The sequence below is a fragment of the Mastigoproctus giganteus genome, chromosome 10 (genome assembly GCF_048544385.1).
Source record: "Mastigoproctus giganteus isolate SK-2022 chromosome 10, ASM4854438v1, whole genome shotgun sequence".
NCBI classification, from domain to species: Eukaryota; Metazoa; Arthropoda; class Arachnida; order Uropygi; family Thelyphonidae; genus Mastigoproctus; species Mastigoproctus giganteus.
In genome coordinates this window covers 203,326,939-203,346,919 of record NC_143584.1, presented here as the reverse complement: position 1 = coordinate 203,346,919, position 19,981 = coordinate 203,326,939, and the positions used below count along the sequence as shown (strand labels likewise).

Sequence of the window (19,981 nt, the reverse complement as noted above, 5' to 3'; positions counted from 1 at the left end):
GTCAGACACACAACAGAACATAACAGTAAACAACAAACCACTCTCCATACACTTTTTAAATCTCTGGCCTCCAGAGAGTTCTGTGTCAGAAAAAGTGTGTTAGTTGTCTGGTACCCTCAGACAACTAACACACTTTACTTGCACAAGTAAAGTGTGTTAGTTGGACTGCATCTTGAGTATTGCACATGGGTTTGGAGGCCTCATTTTAGAATGAATGTATATCTGCTGGAATGGGTGCAGAGAAGGGCAACAAGATTAGTGAAGGAAACAAGGATAGTCTTACCAAGAAAGGCTTCAGCTCTGCAACCTGGTATGGGAGAAGACAGAGAGTGGTTATTAATGGACACTGCTCATCATGGACTAAGGTTATTAGTGGAGTTCCCTAGGGTTCAGTGTTGAGCCAATTGTTTGTTTCTATATTTATTAATCATGTCGATGAAGTTATATCAAGCTTAATGTCTAAGCTTGCAGATGATACAAAAGTTGGCAGGGGGGTTATCACTGATCGAGATGTTTAGGCTTTGAATGGATTGAGCAAGCTCAATGTTGATGGCATTCTTCCCCTTGCTCAGACTACACATGTGAGGGGACATAAATTCAATTTGAGGAAGGATAGATGTGGAACCACCTGGGACCACCTGCTGGCTGAAGGCTAGCAGGTAGTCGATTGTTGGAACAAACTTCTGTTGTTGAGGAGCTGGATAGTCTGAATAAATTCAAATAAAAAAAGCAAATTATTGGAGTGGATGGAAATGTGATGTAGGAAAGTTTTTTTTTTTTTTCTGCTGATGCTTTATAAGCTTGTTTTTTTGCTGTAGATGCATCATAAAATTTCTTATTAAATCATAAATAAGGAAAAGAAGAGAAAAGGAAAAAAAAAGACAGCAAAGTCTACAAGACCTTGGTAATTACCACAGTGAACAACATTTCAATAACTGCTTTAATGAAACACTGAGAAGTGTAAGAAGCATGGGAGTTTCCACTCCCATCTTTCAGATATTTTATACTGTTTTATTTTGGTTCTGTCATATTCCCTGTTTAACTGGTTCATTTATGTATTTATTTATTATTTATATATTACTAATAATATACTAATATATTAATAATCTATTATGTATATATTACTAATAATATACTAATATATTAATAATTTATTATGTATATATTTATTATTTATATATACATAAATTATGTATATATTTTCTGAAGTATATGCTGTGTGGTAGATTCCTAGAGAGGGTCACCATACACAGTAAACTTGTAGTCCATATATTCATACAAATTTTTTGCTTTATGGAGTGGAATATATCATCTTCCGCTGAATGTCATTAACCTCTGAGTTGATTGCAACATTCAAATTACCTAATTCCTTCTGAAGTTTTTTTAAAGAAGTAAAGTCTGAACATTAAATTGTGTATCCATAATGCTGCTTACAGTTTCTTATAAACCAAAATCTGGCTGCCTGAGAGAAATGGAGAAGTAAAAATTCATGGCAGGGATATTATATTCCTTACAGAATAATACTGTCAAAAAAAAATCTACATTAATAAATTAGTTTTGACCTTTATCATCGTCTGACATATTTCTTTTTGCCTGCTGAAGTAGTTTTCCACAACTCTGAAGCACAGTTTTTAATGCCCTCAATCCCCAGTCATAATGCTGCTGCGGTGTTAACAATTCCCTATTAAAAGATTAATTTTAACTGTTAGCAAACATATAAATATTAGTGGTTATTTTTGGGATCTGAAAAAAATAATATTTCAATTTTAAACTAGAATTTTAAATATTTTAATATTTTAGTATTAAAAGAGGAAAAACATTATACTAAGAGAAAAGCAATATGTGTATCATTTTCACATATACAGAACTTATTTACTGTTTCAAACATGAACAATTTAAGTAATGTAAGCATTTCAGGAACTTTTAGCTTCTCAAATAACATACTTTCAGGAATTAAAAACTTTAATATTTTTAACTCCTGAAAGATTGAAGTGATGAGTACTATCACTTCAAGTGATGAGCAGTAGTTCTAAAAAGAGGGCGGGAGATACAGAGAAAACAGGTAAACTCACCAGCATGAAATTTCATAAACAGATACAGATGAATATCGTAAATATGTTCTGAAATTTTCAAATAGATTAAAAATAGTTTTCTAAATTTATAGAAATATTTATAATAAATCCAAATGCAACTAGGCATAATATTGTAAGAGCTTAAAATTATCTATTAAAAATTGGCATAAATAAATCATAGCTATCTCTTAAATGAAAAATACGATAGTAGTGTAAAGGCATAGTTTCAACTGTATCTCATATTGTGATATCCTTCACGAGTTACCATGTATTGCACTACCTCGAATAAGTAATGCTTTACTAATAGAGTATTTACTATCGTTACTTATTCCTGGTGTGCACTACCCAAACAGCACCGTTTCAAGGCTTACTGGCCTTTCATTGGTGGGTGGGCAGGTACCCTGGTAATGCAATCACGACAACCCAGTTGTGAAGTTAATCCCATAATATAAGAAATACCAAAAGGTGTACATAATAATACTATAATAAATCCAAATGCAGCAAAGCATAACATTATAAGAGCTTAAAATGATCTATTAAATATTGGTATAGATACACCATAGATAGCTGTTAAATGAAAACTAGGTTAGTAGTGTAAAGGCATCTTTTCAACTGTATCTCATATTGTGATCATCCTTCATTTTGTTTCTGTTTAACAGCTATCTATGGTGTATCTACACCAATATTTAATAGAAATATTTATGTAGGGGTAACTGTGCCTAAAACCTTTGAGCGACCAACAGAAGATATGCTGAAAAATTAGTGTTGATCCAAAATTTATTTCTTAAATAATGCCTGAATAGGCTGGTGTAAGTTTCAGTGATTTGGAAAAATGAAATCACTATAACTGGTTGCTCACGAAATATATATATATATTTTTTTTTTTTTATTGATTATCATTTTACATATTTGTGTTTCTATTAACTTTTAGTAAATAACACATAATAGTACTTGTCTATTATCCATCCACCAGTTTAAGTTACAATAAGTTTAACACAACATAACATAACCTATTCTATAAATATTTATATATAAATAAATATATATAAATATCCTTCACTCATTAATCACCAAGAACTGAAATTTTCATTATTCAATTTTTGGTTTGCTTGTTTACAAATTTTTATGATAAATATCAAATTGAATAAATCATACAGAACTGTCTTTTTGATTTTGCTGTTCTTTAATGACAAATAACAAATAATGCTTCAGATAAGATATATCATCTGAGATAGCTCATAATAATCAGGAAAAATATTTTAGTGAATACTCTATCACCAACACAATGATAAGTTTATTATGTTTCTAATAAAATTTCAAGTGCTCTTTTCGCATTGCTTATTTACCCTTTCTGGAATGTATGTTTGTATGCACATATATAGAGAAGTACACATACATACATATCAAAGCCTTTTCAAATAAATTTCAAAATACATTACAAATCTTTCATTAAGTGCTGCTGCCCCTTGTTGTTGTTATTTGGTTTTTAGGAGCATTAGCAACTAAAGCCATATTGCTCCAGGGATATGCGGTGGTCATTCGCTGACCTTTCCGCATTCTCCGTATTTGGTGGTCATGTGCTCGAACCCCAGTCTAATCAAGAAGCGTGTGCTATGCACTGCCACTCCTGCCCACCTGGCTACGGAGGTGCCTTCTGCCCCTTGTCTGTGTTTCCAAGTGATTGTAGACAGTATACAACAGATTGCTACATGAAACCAGATTTTTAAATTTAAAAAGAGATTTTGAATGTCAGCCACTGCATTCCAATTTTGGCTTAAAAAATTGTTTGGAATTCAGATCCATAAGCTGATGAAAATGAATAATGCGATACATAAACAGATGTAGAAGATAGTATTACATCAAAAAATAAGTAACACTGAGTATTTTTATGACTTTTGAATTATTCTGATTTTTCAAAATGTTTAAATTTTTTTTTTAAAACTACCAAATGGTAGTTTAGCAGTGGTGTTCTAAGAGTGTTGCAGCCTTCCCCTCTAACTCAGCCACACTTAAGGTTTGATGGCAGGATTTGAAAAGGTCCTGAAACATAACCAGCTAACAATTTAATGCTGATGTAATGTTTGTAAATGATATAAGTATAAAAAAAGCTATTTTGTTTTTCCAATCCATAATCCATGTGATAAAGGAGTTGCTAAATATGTTGTATATATACAGGGTTTCATAACCGGCAGAATTACTTAACGAGTACAAGACAATGCTAAAAAAAAGCCGCAATTCTGCCCAGACATGATAGGAGGCAGTATATGATGAGAGCCTTGTCGATCAATTCGGCCCTGGAGAGATTGTTCAAGGCTCAAGGGGTAGAATTTTTCTCACCTGGTCTGTGCTTGTTAACAGGAGAGACTGCTTCTACAGGGATGGGATACACTTAAATAGAAAGGGTGCAAGAATATTTGCTGATGCTATCGAGGCAGTGTTAGGTGGGTTGGAAAACTGCTAGCTTGGGGGAATACATGGACTAATAGATTAACAGTAGCTGCTGGCAGAGGTAAAAGTGATTCTTGATCTACTTCTATTGAAATGCAATTGAGCAGCAGCCTGGAAAGCAAGGCAATGGGAATTTCCATGACTGCTGGCAGTCATAGTGGAACAAGTAAATACATGGGCTGTGTAAGGGTAACTAAGAGTAGAAACAGGTGCAGGTATACTTGCATGTACACCAATACTAGGAGCACAGTTAATAAATTCGATGAGCTTGAAGCGTTAGTCAAGACATTAAAGGCAGATATTGTTGGGATATCAGAGACATGGTGTCACACAGACATACACAGTGTAGAACTGGAATTTGGGGAGTACAATGTGTACAGAAAGGATAGACAGGACAGGAAGGGAGGAGGGGTTATGCTGTTGGTGTTGGTATACAATGCAATGTTGAGACTGTTTGGTGTGACATAAGCACTGACTGGGAAAGGAAAAAATAGGAGTAGGTGTGGGTTATAGGCCTAATGAATCTGATGAGTATCATGAGTAATTGTGCAGAGAAATAGAGTGGGCTAGTAAATTAGAGTGTCTTATAATAGAGGATTTTAATTTCCTGGATATTGACTGGTATTTGTGGGTTGGTCACTCACACACACTAGCAAGCCTTTTGTGGATTTATTGTATGATTGTTTTCTACAGCAGCATGTTCGGGAGGCAACTAGAGGGAGTAATAATCTTGATTTGATTATCAGTAGTGATTCTTCACACATCAAGAATCTGCAGATAAAGGAACCACTAGGTGGCAGTGATAACAGTGTGCTGAAGTGGGATTTACTCAAGGAGGTAACTACCATCAAGGGTAAAGGGAAGGGTTTTTGCTTTTGTTCAGGGTGACTACGATGGTCTGAGACAGTATTTAAATTCTATACGGTGGAACCAACTGATGACATTACCAACAGCAAATTCAAAATGGGAAGCATTCAAAGAATTAATCTCGGAAGTTACTAGGCTTTTCATACCAACAAAGAAATACTGTTCCAGATTTAGCCCTAAATGGATGTCAGATGAACTAATTAGACATGAGACAGAGAAGAAAAATACATGGGATACATATAAATAAACATGTGACACAGAAGCCTATGATAGATATAAGCTGGTCTGTAACCAAGTTACAAAGGAGGTTAGGCAGGCGAAGGCAGATTACGAGAAATCTTTGGCAAAGGATGCAAAGAAAAACAGCAAAGAGTTCTTTACTTATGTAAACTCTAGAAGGAAGGGGATGAATCAGATTGGCCCACTTGATATCGATGGTTCAACTGTTGATGATCCTTCTCAGGTAGCTAACAAACTAAATGAATATTTGCATCAACATTCACACATGAGGAGTTATTCACGGAGGGGAATGCCAGAGGTGTATTCAACTCTGGCAGTAAGCTAGATAATTTTGTAATAACTGAGAGTAAATTGGAGGAGAAACTGTTGAAGATAAACACAAGACAGGCACCTGGGGTGGATGGAATCTATCCAGTTATATTAAAGGAGTCAGCAAAAGAAGTAAGCAAACCCTTAGCCATAATTATGAGAGCTTCCTTGGACTCAGGGGAGGTACTCATAGACTGGAGATGTGCAAATGTGACCCCAATTCACAAAGGAGGATCAAAGGCTAACACAAGTAATTATAGACCTGTGAGTTTAACTTCTGTTCCAGGGAAATTAATGGAGGCACTGGTTAAAGAAGCATTGCATGATCACCTAGATAAGACTTCAGTTATAGCTCGGACACAGAATGGGTTTAATAAGGGGAAGTCTTGTCTGACTAATTTCATTGGATACTATGATGTAGTCACAAAGGAACTGGATGCAAAGAATAACTTTGATATTATATATTTGGATCTTAGAAAAGCCTTTGATACTGTTGTGCATGGAAGACTGCTGCACAAATTGGAGCAGTGTGGCAGTGGGGGCAAATTGCTGCTATGGATAAAGGGTTGGTTGAGTGGGAGAAGACAGAGAGTGGTAATTAATGGACACTGCTCTTCGTGGACTAATGTTATTAGTGGAGTCCCTTAAGGTTAAGTGTTGGGTCCATTGTTTTCTGTATTTATAAATGATACTGATGATGGTATATCAGGCTTAATGTCCAAGTTTGAAGACGATACGAAGGTTGGCTGGGTTGTTAATGGCACTAGTGACAGTACACTGCTGCAACCAGATCTAGAAAATTTGAGCAGATGGGCTGAGAGGTGGCAAATGAAGTTTAACATTGACAAATGTAAAGTATTATATATGGGAAGCAGCAATCCCAGAGTAACGTATCAACTCTGTGGTACCACAATGACAGTGGTAGAGAATGAAAAGGACCTGGGGGTAATTATGCAGGCAGATATGAAGTTTTCTGAGCAGTGCAGATGGTCTGCAAGAGTAGCTCATGGTGTCTTGTCAATGATATACAAGAATGTTTCTAGCAGGGATAAGGAGGTGATTATCCCCTTGTATAAGGCAATGGTCAGGCCACACCTTAAGTACTGTATACAGGTCTAGAGGCCTAATTTTAAGAAGGATGTAGAGCTGTTGGAACGAGTACAGAAAAGGGCAACAAGATTAGTGAATAGAACAAAGAGTTGCTCTTACGAAGAAACGCTAAAGTTTTGCAAATTATAGTGTCTGGAGACTAGGCACCTGGAAGATGATATGATTGAGGTGTATAAAGCCTTGAATAGTTTGAGAATGCTCAATGCTGATGGGATTCTTCCTCTTGCTCAGAATAATCGCCTGAGGGGGCATAAATTCAAATTGAGGACAGACGGTTGTAGGATAGATGTGTGAAAGTTTGCCTTTAGCCAGCGGGTGGTTGATTGCTAGAAGAAACTTCCATCTGTCGTTGTAAGATTTGTTCAAAGTGAATGTCTCTTTGGAAGAAAAGTAATGTCAAGAGCTAAAGAGAAAATCCAGTTTTTTAGATGCAGAGGAAGAAATACTAGTAATGTGCTATGCCAAGAGAGAGAGATATTACAAGTTAGGGTAATCCCCAATAGAGATATATGATCTTGCCTAGAAATCGGAGTGTCATTGAAGATAAGCATAGGAGCAGAAGAATCCTTTTTGCGAGATATAAAGACAGGACTGAGTTTAAGCATTGGAATAAACTAAGTTATCCTTGTTCCACTGCAGAATTAACTGGAGATCAGCATTTAAGGAATTGGTAATGGATATTCAAGAAGTTTAGGCTATTTGAGCTGGGCAAAGTTTCTCAAACTGGAAGGTGGAATGCAATTATTATCATCAGCAAAATTATGGATAGGATTTTCAGTCAATGGAAAAAGGTCATTAATATACAAGAGGGAAAAGTATAGTAGAAAGAATAGAACCTTGGGGAACACCCGCTTTGGTGGAGAAGTTAGAAGACAAGAGAGCCATCTACCATCACCTGCAGTGAGTGGTCAGAGAGAAAACTGGAAACCCAATTACAAAAAACAGTTGGCATACCATAAAATGGAAGTATATTTAGAAGATCTTTATAAACTCAAGCAAACCGCTCTTGAATGTCAAAAGCAACTGCTTGAGTTTCACCATACTTTTCCATTGAATTTGTCCATTGATAGGTAACATAAGCCACCAGAATATCACCAGTGGATGATGGATCGACACTGACAAAATCCATACTGGTATGAATTTTGTCAGTGTGGTTAATGAGATGGAAGGTTTCAAGGTAGTTTAAGAATTAGTGGTTAATTGATTTCTCCATTACTTTAGAAAGAGGAGAGGTCAGTGCAATGGGATGATAATTGGATGGGAGGGATTTGTCATCATTTTGGGGAACTGGCTGGATATGAGCAAATATCCAAGGAGAAGGAAAAACATCTCTGGAAAAAGAAAGTGAAAAAAAGGTGACACAAAACAATAGTAAGTTCAGGAGCACAGCTTTTGAAAACAAGTGGAGAAATTCTATCAAAACCTGGAGCTTTCTTAGCATAAAAATTCATCAGAATCTTCTGACATCTTTTTGACGGAAAACCACAGGAGGCATTGAATGGAACGTACTGACAACGGTAAGAGGTGGTTTACCAAGATCATTAATATATGAGTTGGAAGAAAAATAGGAAACCAGCAAGTCAGCTTTATCCTTGGCTGAAGCGGCAATAGAAACTGATTTTGATTGAGGTGGGAACAGAGATGAGCAAAAGTTGTGACCAATAGCTTTGGCAAGAGACCAGAATGTTTGGCTACCAGATTTTTATAAGTATTTATAAGTAAGTGTTACTTTGGATAAGTAACAGGTTTTCTACTCTTAGACTGTTCAAAATCTAGTTTGGACTGATTAATAACTGTTTTACAATTGTTGCAAGCTTTGGTGTAGGCAGAAAATGAAACTGAAGATTTGGAAGGCAGACAATTATGACACGTAACATTCTTTGCTTGAACAGCCTTAGCACGTTTATTGGAAAACAAATGTTTAGATGACGGACAAGATTGTATAGTGGAGTGTGGAATAAGGGATCCCTACATGACTACCATCACTGACGTCAGAAGTTTTGAAACAATAATCTGACCAAGGGAAAAAAATCTCGCAAATCATCCCATTTTGCATTCATGTAATGCTAAACAACATGAAGTTGTGAATGGCCACAAGGGAAAGGCTCCACTGGAGAAGAGGTCATCACTAAGTTGTGATCTGAGGTGGCTAGAGGACCACTCACCTCGACCCTCTACTTAGAAGGGTTATTTGTGAAAAAAGATCAAGAGTGTTGGCTATGTGGTTACAATTGTCTAGTATTCTCATAGGTAAATGAACAATCTGTGCAAGGTCATTAGTAATTGCAAAATCCTCATCATCTTGACCAGCTGGTCCGTGTGACTATAAAATGGAAGCTAGCTGGAGTTGTGAACATTAAAATCGCAGAGGAAAATTACTTCACTGTTAGGAAAGTTGGACTGGGGAAAGCCAAGTTTCAAAGAGAAGAAGTCAAAGAGTTCCAAGTGATCAGTAGAGCTGAGAGAATGATAGAGGCAACAGATGAATTTGACAGAATGTGGTAGAGAGATTTTAAACTAGAGAAGATTTTTTTTTTTTTTTATGTGAACCCGAAACACGAGAGGTATTAGAACCTATAGTACTTAGTACCGTGCTTGGGTTTGAGGTTAAGAAGACGAAAGAAGATATTTGTTGACATTGGACTTGAACTTCTGTAGATTGTAATTATCAGGAAATATGTATGAAGGAAGGTTGTTCCAGAAAACGGCAGTTGAATGAATAAATGAGGAAGATGAAAAGTTGGTTCTGTGGGTTTGAAGTTGGACAGTTGTTGTTTGTTGTTGTTTTGGTTTTTTAGGAGCATTAGCAACTAAGGCCATATTGCTCCGGGATATGCGGTGGTCATTCCCTGACCTTTCCGCATCCTCCGTATTTGGTGGTGACGGGCTCGAACCCTGGTCTAATCAAGAAGCGTGTGCTACGCACTGCTGCTCCTTCCCACCTGGCTACGGAGGCGCCTGAAGTTGGACAGTAAATGGATGTTGGCTAGTGGCGGCACGTGTTCGGACTGTTTTGAAAGAGAGAGCAGGAATTATAGAAGCCAATTCAGAAGAACAGTGCCCATGGAAGTATCTGTAGAAGAGGCATGCAGCGGAAACAGTACGTCTATGAGAAAGTGAGTGGAAAGACTCTGTTAGAGATGAATCATTAATTAACCTAACTGCCCTCTTCAGAATGGAATCAAGAAGCCTGAGAGAGGTTTTGGGGGCACCACCCCAGATGTGGGAACAATATTCCATGGTAGGGCGGATTTGCGATTTATACAGAGTGAGCAGCTGTTTGGAAGAAAAGTAACACCGAGAGCGAAAGAGAAAACCAAGTTTTTTAGATGCAGAGGAAGCAATATTTGTAATGTGCTTGTGCCAAGAGAGATTAGAAGTCAGGGTAATCCCCAAAAGAGATATATCATTTTGCCTACAAATCGGAGTGTCACTAAAGATAAGCATAGGAGCAGAAGAATCCTTTTTGCGAGATATAAGACAAGACTGAGTTTTAGAAGGGTTGAAATCAATTAAGCTGTCTTTGCCCCACTGGAGAATTACCTGAAGATCGGCATTTAAAATTGGTAGCAGATTTTTGAGAAGTTGAAGCTGATTGAGCAGGACAAGGTTTCTCAAAATGGAAAGTTGAATGCAATGTGCTATAATCGGCAAAACTATGGATAGGATTTCCAGTCAATGGAAGAAGGTCATTGATATACAAGAGGAAAAGAGTGGGGGAAAGAACTGAACCTTGGGGGACACCGGCATTAGTGGAGAAGTTAGAAGACAGAGAGCCATCTACCATCACCCTCAGTGAGCGATCAGAGAGAAAACTGGATAACCAATTACTAAAAACAGTTGGCAAACCATAAGATGGAAGCTTGTTTAGAAGACCTTTATGCCAAACACGATCAAAAGCCTTTGAGATGTCAAGAGCAACTACTTGTGTTTCACCGAACTTTCCATTGAATTAGTCCATAAATGGGTAACATAAGGCAGAATATCTCCAGTGGATCGACACTGACGGAATCCATACTGGTGATCGTTGATCAGACGGAAGGTTTCTAGGTAGTTTAAGATTTGGCGGTTAATTGATTTCTCCATTACTTTAGAGAGAGTAGAAGTAATTGCAATGGGACGATAATTGGATGGGAGGGATTTGTCACCCTTTTTAGGAACTGGCTGGATATGAGCAAATTTCCAAGCAGAAGGAAAAACACCTTTGGAATAAGAAAGTGAAAAAAGGCAGCAAAGAATAGGAGTAAGTTCAGGAGCACAGGTTTTGAGAACAAGTGGAGAAATACCATCAGGACCTGGAGCTTTCTTAGCATCAAGATTCATCAAAATCCTTCTGATATCCTTTTGACGGAAGACCACAGGAGGCATTGAATCGAGCGGGTTGAGAATGGTGGGAGGTGTTATACCAAGATCATTAATACATGAGTTGGAAGAAAAATGGGATGCTAGCAGGTCAGCTTTATCCTTGGCTGAAGTGGCAACAGAACCATCTGGTTTGGACAGAGGTGGGAGCAAAGATGGGCAAAAGTTGCGGCCAATAGCTTTGGCAAGAGACCAGAATGCTCGGCTACCATTAGGGCAAGAAGCAAGTTTTCTACTCTTAGCCTGTTCAAACTCTAGTTTGGACTGATTAATAACTGCTTTACAACTGTTGCGAGCTTTGGTGTAGGCAGAAAATGAAACTGAAGAATTAGAAACAAGCCAATTACAATATGCAACATTCTTCTCTTGGACAGCCTTAGCACATTTATTGGAAAACCAAGGTTTAGATAAAGGACGAGATTTTAAAGTGGAGTGTGGGATAAGGGATTCCATTTCTGCAAGAATAATTTCACTGACACGATCTGAGCAAACATTGACATCAGAAGTTTTGAAACAGTAATCCGACCAAAGAAAAGAAGAAAAGAAGTCTCGCAGGTCATCCCATTTTGCATTCTTGTAATGCCAAACAACACGTGGTTGGGAATAGCCATGAGATAAAGGTTCCATTGGAGAAGAGACAATCACCAAGTTGTGATCTGAAGTGCCTAAAGCACCTTTCACTTCGACCGTGTACTTAGAAGGGTTGTTTGTGAGAAAAAGATCAAGCGTATTGGCTGTATGATTAGGATTGTCCGGTATTCTTGTAGGTAAATGAACAATCTGTGCTAGGTCATTAGTAATTGCAAAAGCCTCAGCATCTCGACCTGCTGGTTCGGTATGACTAGAAAACGGAAGCCAGCTGGAATTGTGAACATTAAAATCACCAAGGAAAATTACCTCACTGTTAGGAAAGTTGGACTGGAGAAAGTCAAGTTGCAAAGAGAGGAAGTCAAAGAGCTCCAAGTGATTAGTGGAGTTGGGAGAACGGTAGAAACAACAGATGAATTTGACACAATGAGGTAGAGAGATTTTAAGCCAGAACAGATCAAAGAGAGGAAATTCCAAATTGCCAAGTCTCTGACAGGGAATATCAGAACCGGCATATGCACAAGTAGCACCTTTGAGGCGAAAGGAATCATACAGCAAATAATTTGGGCATCTGAGATGAGCAGTAGATAAATCAACCGATAACTGAGATTCTGTCAGAAAAAGTACATGGGGTTTGGCAGACTGCAAGTGGAAATGGACATCGTTGAGATTAGAATTTAGACCACGTATATTTTTGAAATGAATTAGGAAGTCCTAATTCAATGTGAAATGAATTAGGACGTCTTAAGTCCTAGAGAAGATTGAAAAGAGGAGATTCCAAATTACTAAGTCTCTGACAGGGAATATCAGAACGGACATATGTACAAGTACCACATTTGAAGTGAAAGGAATCATACAGTAAATAATTCGGAAACTGAGATGAGCAGTGGTTGAATCAACCAATAACTGGGATTCTGTCAGAAAATGTACATGGGGTTTGGCAGACTGTAAGTGGAAATGGACATCATTGAGATTAGAACTAAGACCACCCATATTTGTTAAATGAACGATGAAGTGTTAGGGAGGTTTAGATCTTTTCACAGATAAGTTTGCTCTATTAGTTTGACAATTTATGGTGTATTTGGCAGTAACAAAAGTTGTGGGGGGGGCATGATGTATGAAGTAATGAAATTTTTGGATATGGAATACACATGGTAAGAATATACTCAGATCCTTGACATAACATGGCCTTGACAATGCCTCCCATTCCCACTACTCAGACTCCCTGCAGTCACTATCTGGCAGAGTAGAAGCAGCGAGTTTTTCACTAGCTGATCTGGAAGCCTACTAGAGAGTTACCAATAGGTTCGGTCTGGTGTACTAACTAGCAGCGGGCCTGTGAACACTGTTTTAGAGCTGTACCTCCGAAATGTAAGGAAAATTGGATCTCGCCATGGTGTCCATCATAACCTCAAAAGATATCTGTGACAGCCTTAACCTGTGTTTGTCAGGCAGTGTCATTACATTTGGTGATTCTCTCTACAAACATACACGGTACGGCTATGGGCACCCCTGTCAGCTCTGTTATTGCCAACGTTACAATGGAGGTGTTAGAGGAACACATATTCTTGAACCCGCCGGTACCAATCACCATGTCGTGCAGGTAAAAAAACGTAAAGTGCAGCCGTTATCAACCCACTGCAGGATGGAAGCCTCCTCAACAATTCCTGCTGAGGGAAATGGACCATAATCTGCCACGCTGGTCCAGTGCGGGTTGGCAGATCGGCCGTATTCAGCAGTCAGGGGCTTAAACCCCGGTCTACTCAAAGAGCGTGTGCCGCTCTTTGAGTAGACCGGGGTTTAAGCCCCTGACTGCTGAATACGGCGATCTGCCACCCGCACTCGGACCAGCGTGGCAGATATGGGATTTCCATCTTCCTCAGAGTACCTCAAATCCTTGAAGCGAATGGGACACTTCTTTTCCTAGATGTTTTGATAAGACTAGCGGGCTCTCGTCTGGAAATCTTAGTATACTGGAAACCAATGTGCTGCGGGCAATTCATGAACTACAGGTCAGCCCATGCCCCTTGTCATCTAAACACCACTGCATGCGCTCTACTCTCTCGAGCTTGAGCCATTCCAGCTGAGAGGAAGCCAGGTGCACAGAGGTTTCTAGAGCAAAAGCTGACCTCACCAATTGTGGATACCTAGCCCATGTGTTAGACAAGTGCTTACTACAAGCACAAGAGCTTGCAACTCATCCGAGGTCCTCATCCCCTCACGACAGTGACAGTGTACCTACTGCTTATATTCCGTATTACCCAGGCGTCTTGGGCCAGATTTCTAAGATTTCCTGCATGAGTACTGCATGAAATGCATACAACTTTCTGGTAGGAGTCTATGATCTCTGGTCTCAAGATTAAAAACGCCCATCGCCTCTCTCTTACGCAACAGTATTGTATACTGGATTACTTGCCATGATTGTGGCAGCTGCTATGTAGGGAAAAGCTCCATACGTCTTCAGGACCGCCTCGCAGAACATAACAGGTCCATCCACCTGGGTGACTTTGAGCATGCTGCGATCGCCAAACATTTTTGGTCAACTCATCATGACCTCAACCGCAGGCACGACAGTGAGGTGATCGACCAATCTTAACACTACTATCACCGTCTATGTTTAGAGTCCTTAAATATATCCAGCTGTCACAAAGTTTTAAATCACAGTAGAGATACAAGACTACACCCAATTTTGGAGTCAGTAGCTTTGAAACATGACAAGCGCTGGCAGCAATCCAATATGCATGGCGCGCACCAACAACAACAACAACAATCGCCTGATCTGGCCTAGTGAATGACTGAACACTCTCGCGCTCATGTACATGCTCTCCCAGTCTGATCATGCCCAATCCGATCATGCACAGCATATTTAGTATAATTTATTCCATTCCTAACGTTTTATATTACGTTTGCATTCTGTATATATGTACCTTTCTTGCTGAGGAAGTGGTTCGTTACCCTGAAAGCTACTTGTCATATTAAAAACTTATTAAATTTATTTTAGTTATTGCTTTCACTGGCTCTGCTGTATTCTCTTCTTCTAAACCATGGAAACCAGTGCCACAGGCCCATTCTCTAACATTTCAGGAGTTTTTAGATTTGATAAAATATTTCAAATCATCAGGGTATATAACTGATTTTACAGTAAGATGTTATGATGATAAACAGTAAAATAATTTTTCAAAATAAATTCAGATTTTATACACCAGAAGAATAATAAACTTTTATACCTACCTACCTATGCTGATGTAATGTGGTTTGTCTACCCAGATATAAAAATGTTATATAAACATTTTTTTTTTTTTTTTTTTTTTTTGATTTAGTAGTTGTTGGCGCATCGGCTTCTGTGGCCATATTGCACCTCCCAAGGTTTTTGCAGTACTTTGATCCAAGCCCGAGGCGGGAATCGAACCCGCGACCTTTGGGTTGCCGGGCAGGTACTTTACCCACGGCTAGCCCGGTCGGCTACATTTTTGTTGTTTCAATTCTAGGTTGATGCTGAATATATGGCCTACACTTTGCATATATTTTTATATCAAAATATATATATATATCTATATTTTGTCAATGGATATTAGCTATATATTGCCATTTCCTAACAATATTAGATGTGGTTAGTTTTTCTAACAATTAAACTAAGTGTAATTTCACTTTTTTTCTAGGTAATTATTGTAGATTTGTTTACTTTTTAATCACAAAACCAAATAAAAAATTTAATTTCTTGAAAGGAATTGCAATTACAGCTGGGCAGGCAGCATAGTTTGAGATCTTGAAAGAGCTAAAAAAACTCAGGGATCAAAATGACTCTGACATATCTGGCAACAAGCTAACACTGCAGTAACTGGATAAGCTCCACTCATAAGAGTAAGTGCATAGTTCATCCCCTGTTTGATGAGTATATCTGGTGCATATACCAATTTGTTGTAAGATATGGAAGACAGATTTCAGAAGCTGACATGAATTGTTTGTTATATTCTGTACATATTTTGGATTCTTCTGCTTTGTGTTACGATATCTTTTTATGAGGGGACAAAACATTTAAAAATGTCTCTTAAATTAGCTATTTTACTTGTTAATTACTTGATCTAAAAAGTTATGACAGCAAAAACATGTCTTTTTTACCATACCAATGAAGCACATAAAAATCAAACGTTAATATTTTAATTTTTAAAAATTAATTTCTTTAAATTAAATATAAGCCAACACAATTATGGGAAATTTAGTACTTACTTGGATAAGCTAAAAATTGACACCAATTTTCTACCAAGTACCTTTGAATGTTTAAAGCCTTCTGAAAATAAAAGCACTTCAGAAATAAGATCATTATCTGGAGAAGTCATAGCAACAGGCCGAAAGAGTTGCTTCAAGTTATCTGGCAATTTCTGTCTCCCTCCATAGCCCTTTCCTGCTGGATTCATAGTAATAAATATACCAGAGGCAGGATCAACCTTAACCTAAAATAGGATATATAAATAAAATCAAGCATAAATGAAAATAAAAATTTTTAATAATCACACTGCAAATGTGGTTCTGCAAAGATATATTCACCTAGAATCCCTGGTAAAAGATGTTTTAAACCAGAGACATTTATTGGTTCTTTTCTATATAGCCAACAATCAGGGGACCATATATAGATCACCTACTGATGACTTGAAACTTCTGATGACCAAATGCCCTTGAAATTATCATCATCAGAAAATGGTTGTCATGAAAAGGAGAAGAAAGCTGAAAGGGCTAAGTTGAGAGAATATGATGAATATAACAAAATTTCAAAGCCATATTGGTTTGCCATTTATATGGTGGCAACGGTATACCTTTGATCAGCATTTCTATATGATGTTTCTCCACAGCTGCATGCAAGTGGGACAGAAAGTGCTCATTTAAAGATAATCAGTAAACAATCATAACATGTTGGTCTCATTAAGCTGATAGCATCACCTTCCCAGATGCCAGTATTCCAATCTTTTTCTGAGGCAGTGAATGAAAATGTTTCCACTGCTTAGAACAAGCTTTGATTTATGGAACAAAATGGTGAATCCAGGTTGCATCCATGATCCCTGCCCAGAAAAAGTACTGGTCATTATTGCATAAGTCATTACTGCACAATTTTGCCTTTGCATCTTCCAGAAAGATGACCATTAATCATGGGAGTTGTAGGGCCAACACCATGCATGTGCAACTGGTTTTGCATGATGTGTTCCACAGAGCTTTAGCAAATTCAAAAATTGTTACATAGCAGTCTTCCATGACTATATTCTCCACTTACTTCACATTCTCCACAACAGTAGTGTTGTTGAGATCCCCGGAATTTCTACATCCAGTACACTAATTCATCCTCACTTGAACTGCCTTTATCACTGTGTGGTAATACCACAGGATGGGCAATCCATCCTATATAACTGCACTTATCCTCCCACAAAATGTTTCAGGTTTTATCCTGAGAGAAACAGGAAATTAATGATAGACTTGTACTCTACTTTGTTCATAGTTACATTTCCTCCTGATGTAGGCTCCATAATAAAATGACAATTTCAGAGTTACCAAAATTTTCAATAATATAAAGATTATAAGCTATAGCTAATAAAAAATTATAATAAAAAATAACAATTATTCTTTCTAAGTGAATATGAATCTTTACTGAATGACTTGCATAATCTATGCTACCTATGTGATCTATGTATAATCTATATAAGGACACTAAAAAATAAGTATGAAACTGTTGGAGGGAGGAACGTGTAGTACCACAGAAGTATAGATGAAGCTAAATGGAGAGATGACATTTACAATTGATATGTAAAGCAGAAACAAGGAAAACAAATATATGAATGTGAACAAGTGGTAAGATGGCATGGGGAAGGATTTAGCATACAACAAATACAGGAACTTCTGAATGTTTTCTAAAAATATCCACCTGGAGCTCCACACACAAGTAAAAGGCAGCTGGACATGGCATAGTTGCACAATGGCCAAAGAGACAATATATTCTGAAAACAAGAGAATTCACAACAGCTTCTGATTTTTTTATCTGAATAAATCATGCCCATAGCTACCAAAGAACAGCCTCAGAAGTCTAGGAACATAAAGCAGCAATGATCAGTGCACACACACACACTAAATAGAGGAACTTCTGAATGTTTTCTAAAAATATCCACCTGGAGCTCCACACACAAGTAAAAGGCAGCTGGACATGGCATAGTTGCACAATGGCCAAAGAGACAATATATTCTGAAAACAAGAGAATTCACAACAGCTTCTGATTTTTTTATCTGAATAAATCATGCCCATAGCTACCAAAGAACAGCCTCAGAAGTCTAGGAACATAAAGCAGCAAGGATCAGTGCACACGCACACACACTTTGTGCAGGATTTACGTAACAAGCCATCCACAAACATCATGAAAGTTAATAGAGAGCAACAGGCCCAACATTGTTAAACTCAGAATTGCCAGCCTCTAGAAGAGTGAAAAGGATTCTCTGGAATCTGGTAATTGGTAATCAATGGACACTGCTCATCGTGGACTAATGTTATTAGTGGAGTCCCTCAGGGTTCAGTGTTGGGTCCATTGTTGTTTTCTGTATTTATAAATGATATTGATGATGGTATATCAAGCTTAATGTCCAAGTTTGCAGACGATACAAAGGTTGGTAGGGTTGTTAAGGACACTACTGACAGTATGCTGCTGCAACAGGATCTGGAAAGGTTGAGCAGATGGGCTGAGAGGTGGCAAATGAAGTTTAACATTGACAAATGTAAAGTACTACATATGGGAAACAGTAACCTCAGAGCAACGTATCAACTCTGTGGTACTACAACAGCTTCTGATTATAGAGAATGAAAAGGACCTGGGGGTAATTGTGCAGGCAGACATGAAGTTTTCTGAGCAGTGCAGACGGGCTGCAAGAGTAGCTCATGGTGTCTTGTCAATGATATACAGGAATTTTTCTAGCAGGGATAAGGAGGTGATTATTCCCTTGTATAAGGCAATGGTCAGGCCACACCTTGAGTACTGTATACAGGTCTGGAGGCCTCATTTCAAGAAGGATGTGGAGCTGCTGGAACGAATACAGAGAAGGGCAACAAGATTAGTGAATGGAACAAAGGGTTGTTCTTATGAAGAAAGGCTTAAGTTTTGCAAATTACAGTGGCAACTAGGCACTGGCGAGGTGATCTGATTAGAGGTGTATAAAGTCTTGAATGGTTTGAGCATGCTCAATGCCGATGGGATTCTTCCTCTTGCTCAGAATAATCACCTGAGAGGGCATAAATTCAAATTCAGGAAAGCCAGATGTAGGATAGATGTGTGGAAATTTGCCTTTAGCCAGCAGGTAGTTGGTTGGTGAAACAGGCTTCCATCCCTTATTGTGGAAGTTGATAGCCTAAATAAATTTAAGGCTCAGCTGGACAGATATTTTGAACGAACGGAGGGGTGAAATGGGAGTGGGTTTTTATTTTTTTGGCTGATGCTGCATAAGCTTGCTTTCTTGCATCATATGCCTCTACTAATGCTAATGCTAATACTGTTTCCATCGGAATAAAAAGTTAAAATGTAGTTAGTTAGAAAGGTAATAAAATCGGAATAGAAAGTTAGAAAAACTCAGAAGTGCTCAAGGGTCCACACAAACAACTGAAAAGCTAGAGGGGTCACAAAAGTGGTTCTTTTGTGACTTGCAGGTCACACTAGATTGCAAACAATATGTCAGTGCCATTATTCAGTAAAATATATTAAACATTTTATCCTTGCACAAAAAATGTATAACGTATGAATTTTATTTAAATTTTATAGTGTATATCTCCTTTACGCATTATGATCTACCATTTTGGGTTATTTGTATGCAGTAAAACATGCTGTGAAAGTTAACACTTGGGGAGTGTTCAGAGCCCCGGGCCACCAGTTTAATATGTTTAGACTAGATCAGTGGTCTCTAAAGTAGGGTGCATGCACCCCTAGGGGTGCATGACATAATTAGATGCACGAGATGATCCATTGG

The 19,981-nt window shown here is 38.0% G+C and overlaps 1 protein-coding gene across 1 annotated transcript in view; it reads right to left on the bottom strand.

Moving 5' to 3' along the window:
• The window catches only part of btv (dynein cytoplasmic heavy chain beethoven), a 696,240-nt gene that overhangs the window by 410,808 nt on the left and 265,451 nt on the right, over positions 1-19,981 (bottom strand). The window contains exons 27-28 of the mRNA XM_090384033.1: positions 16,224-16,447; positions 1,563-1,681 (exon numbers count right to left, since the gene is read on the bottom strand). Coding sequence (XP_090240159.1) covers positions 1,563-1,681; positions 16,224-16,447 — 343 coding nt within the window. The remainder of the gene's footprint in view (positions 1-1,562; positions 1,682-16,223; positions 16,448-19,981) is intronic.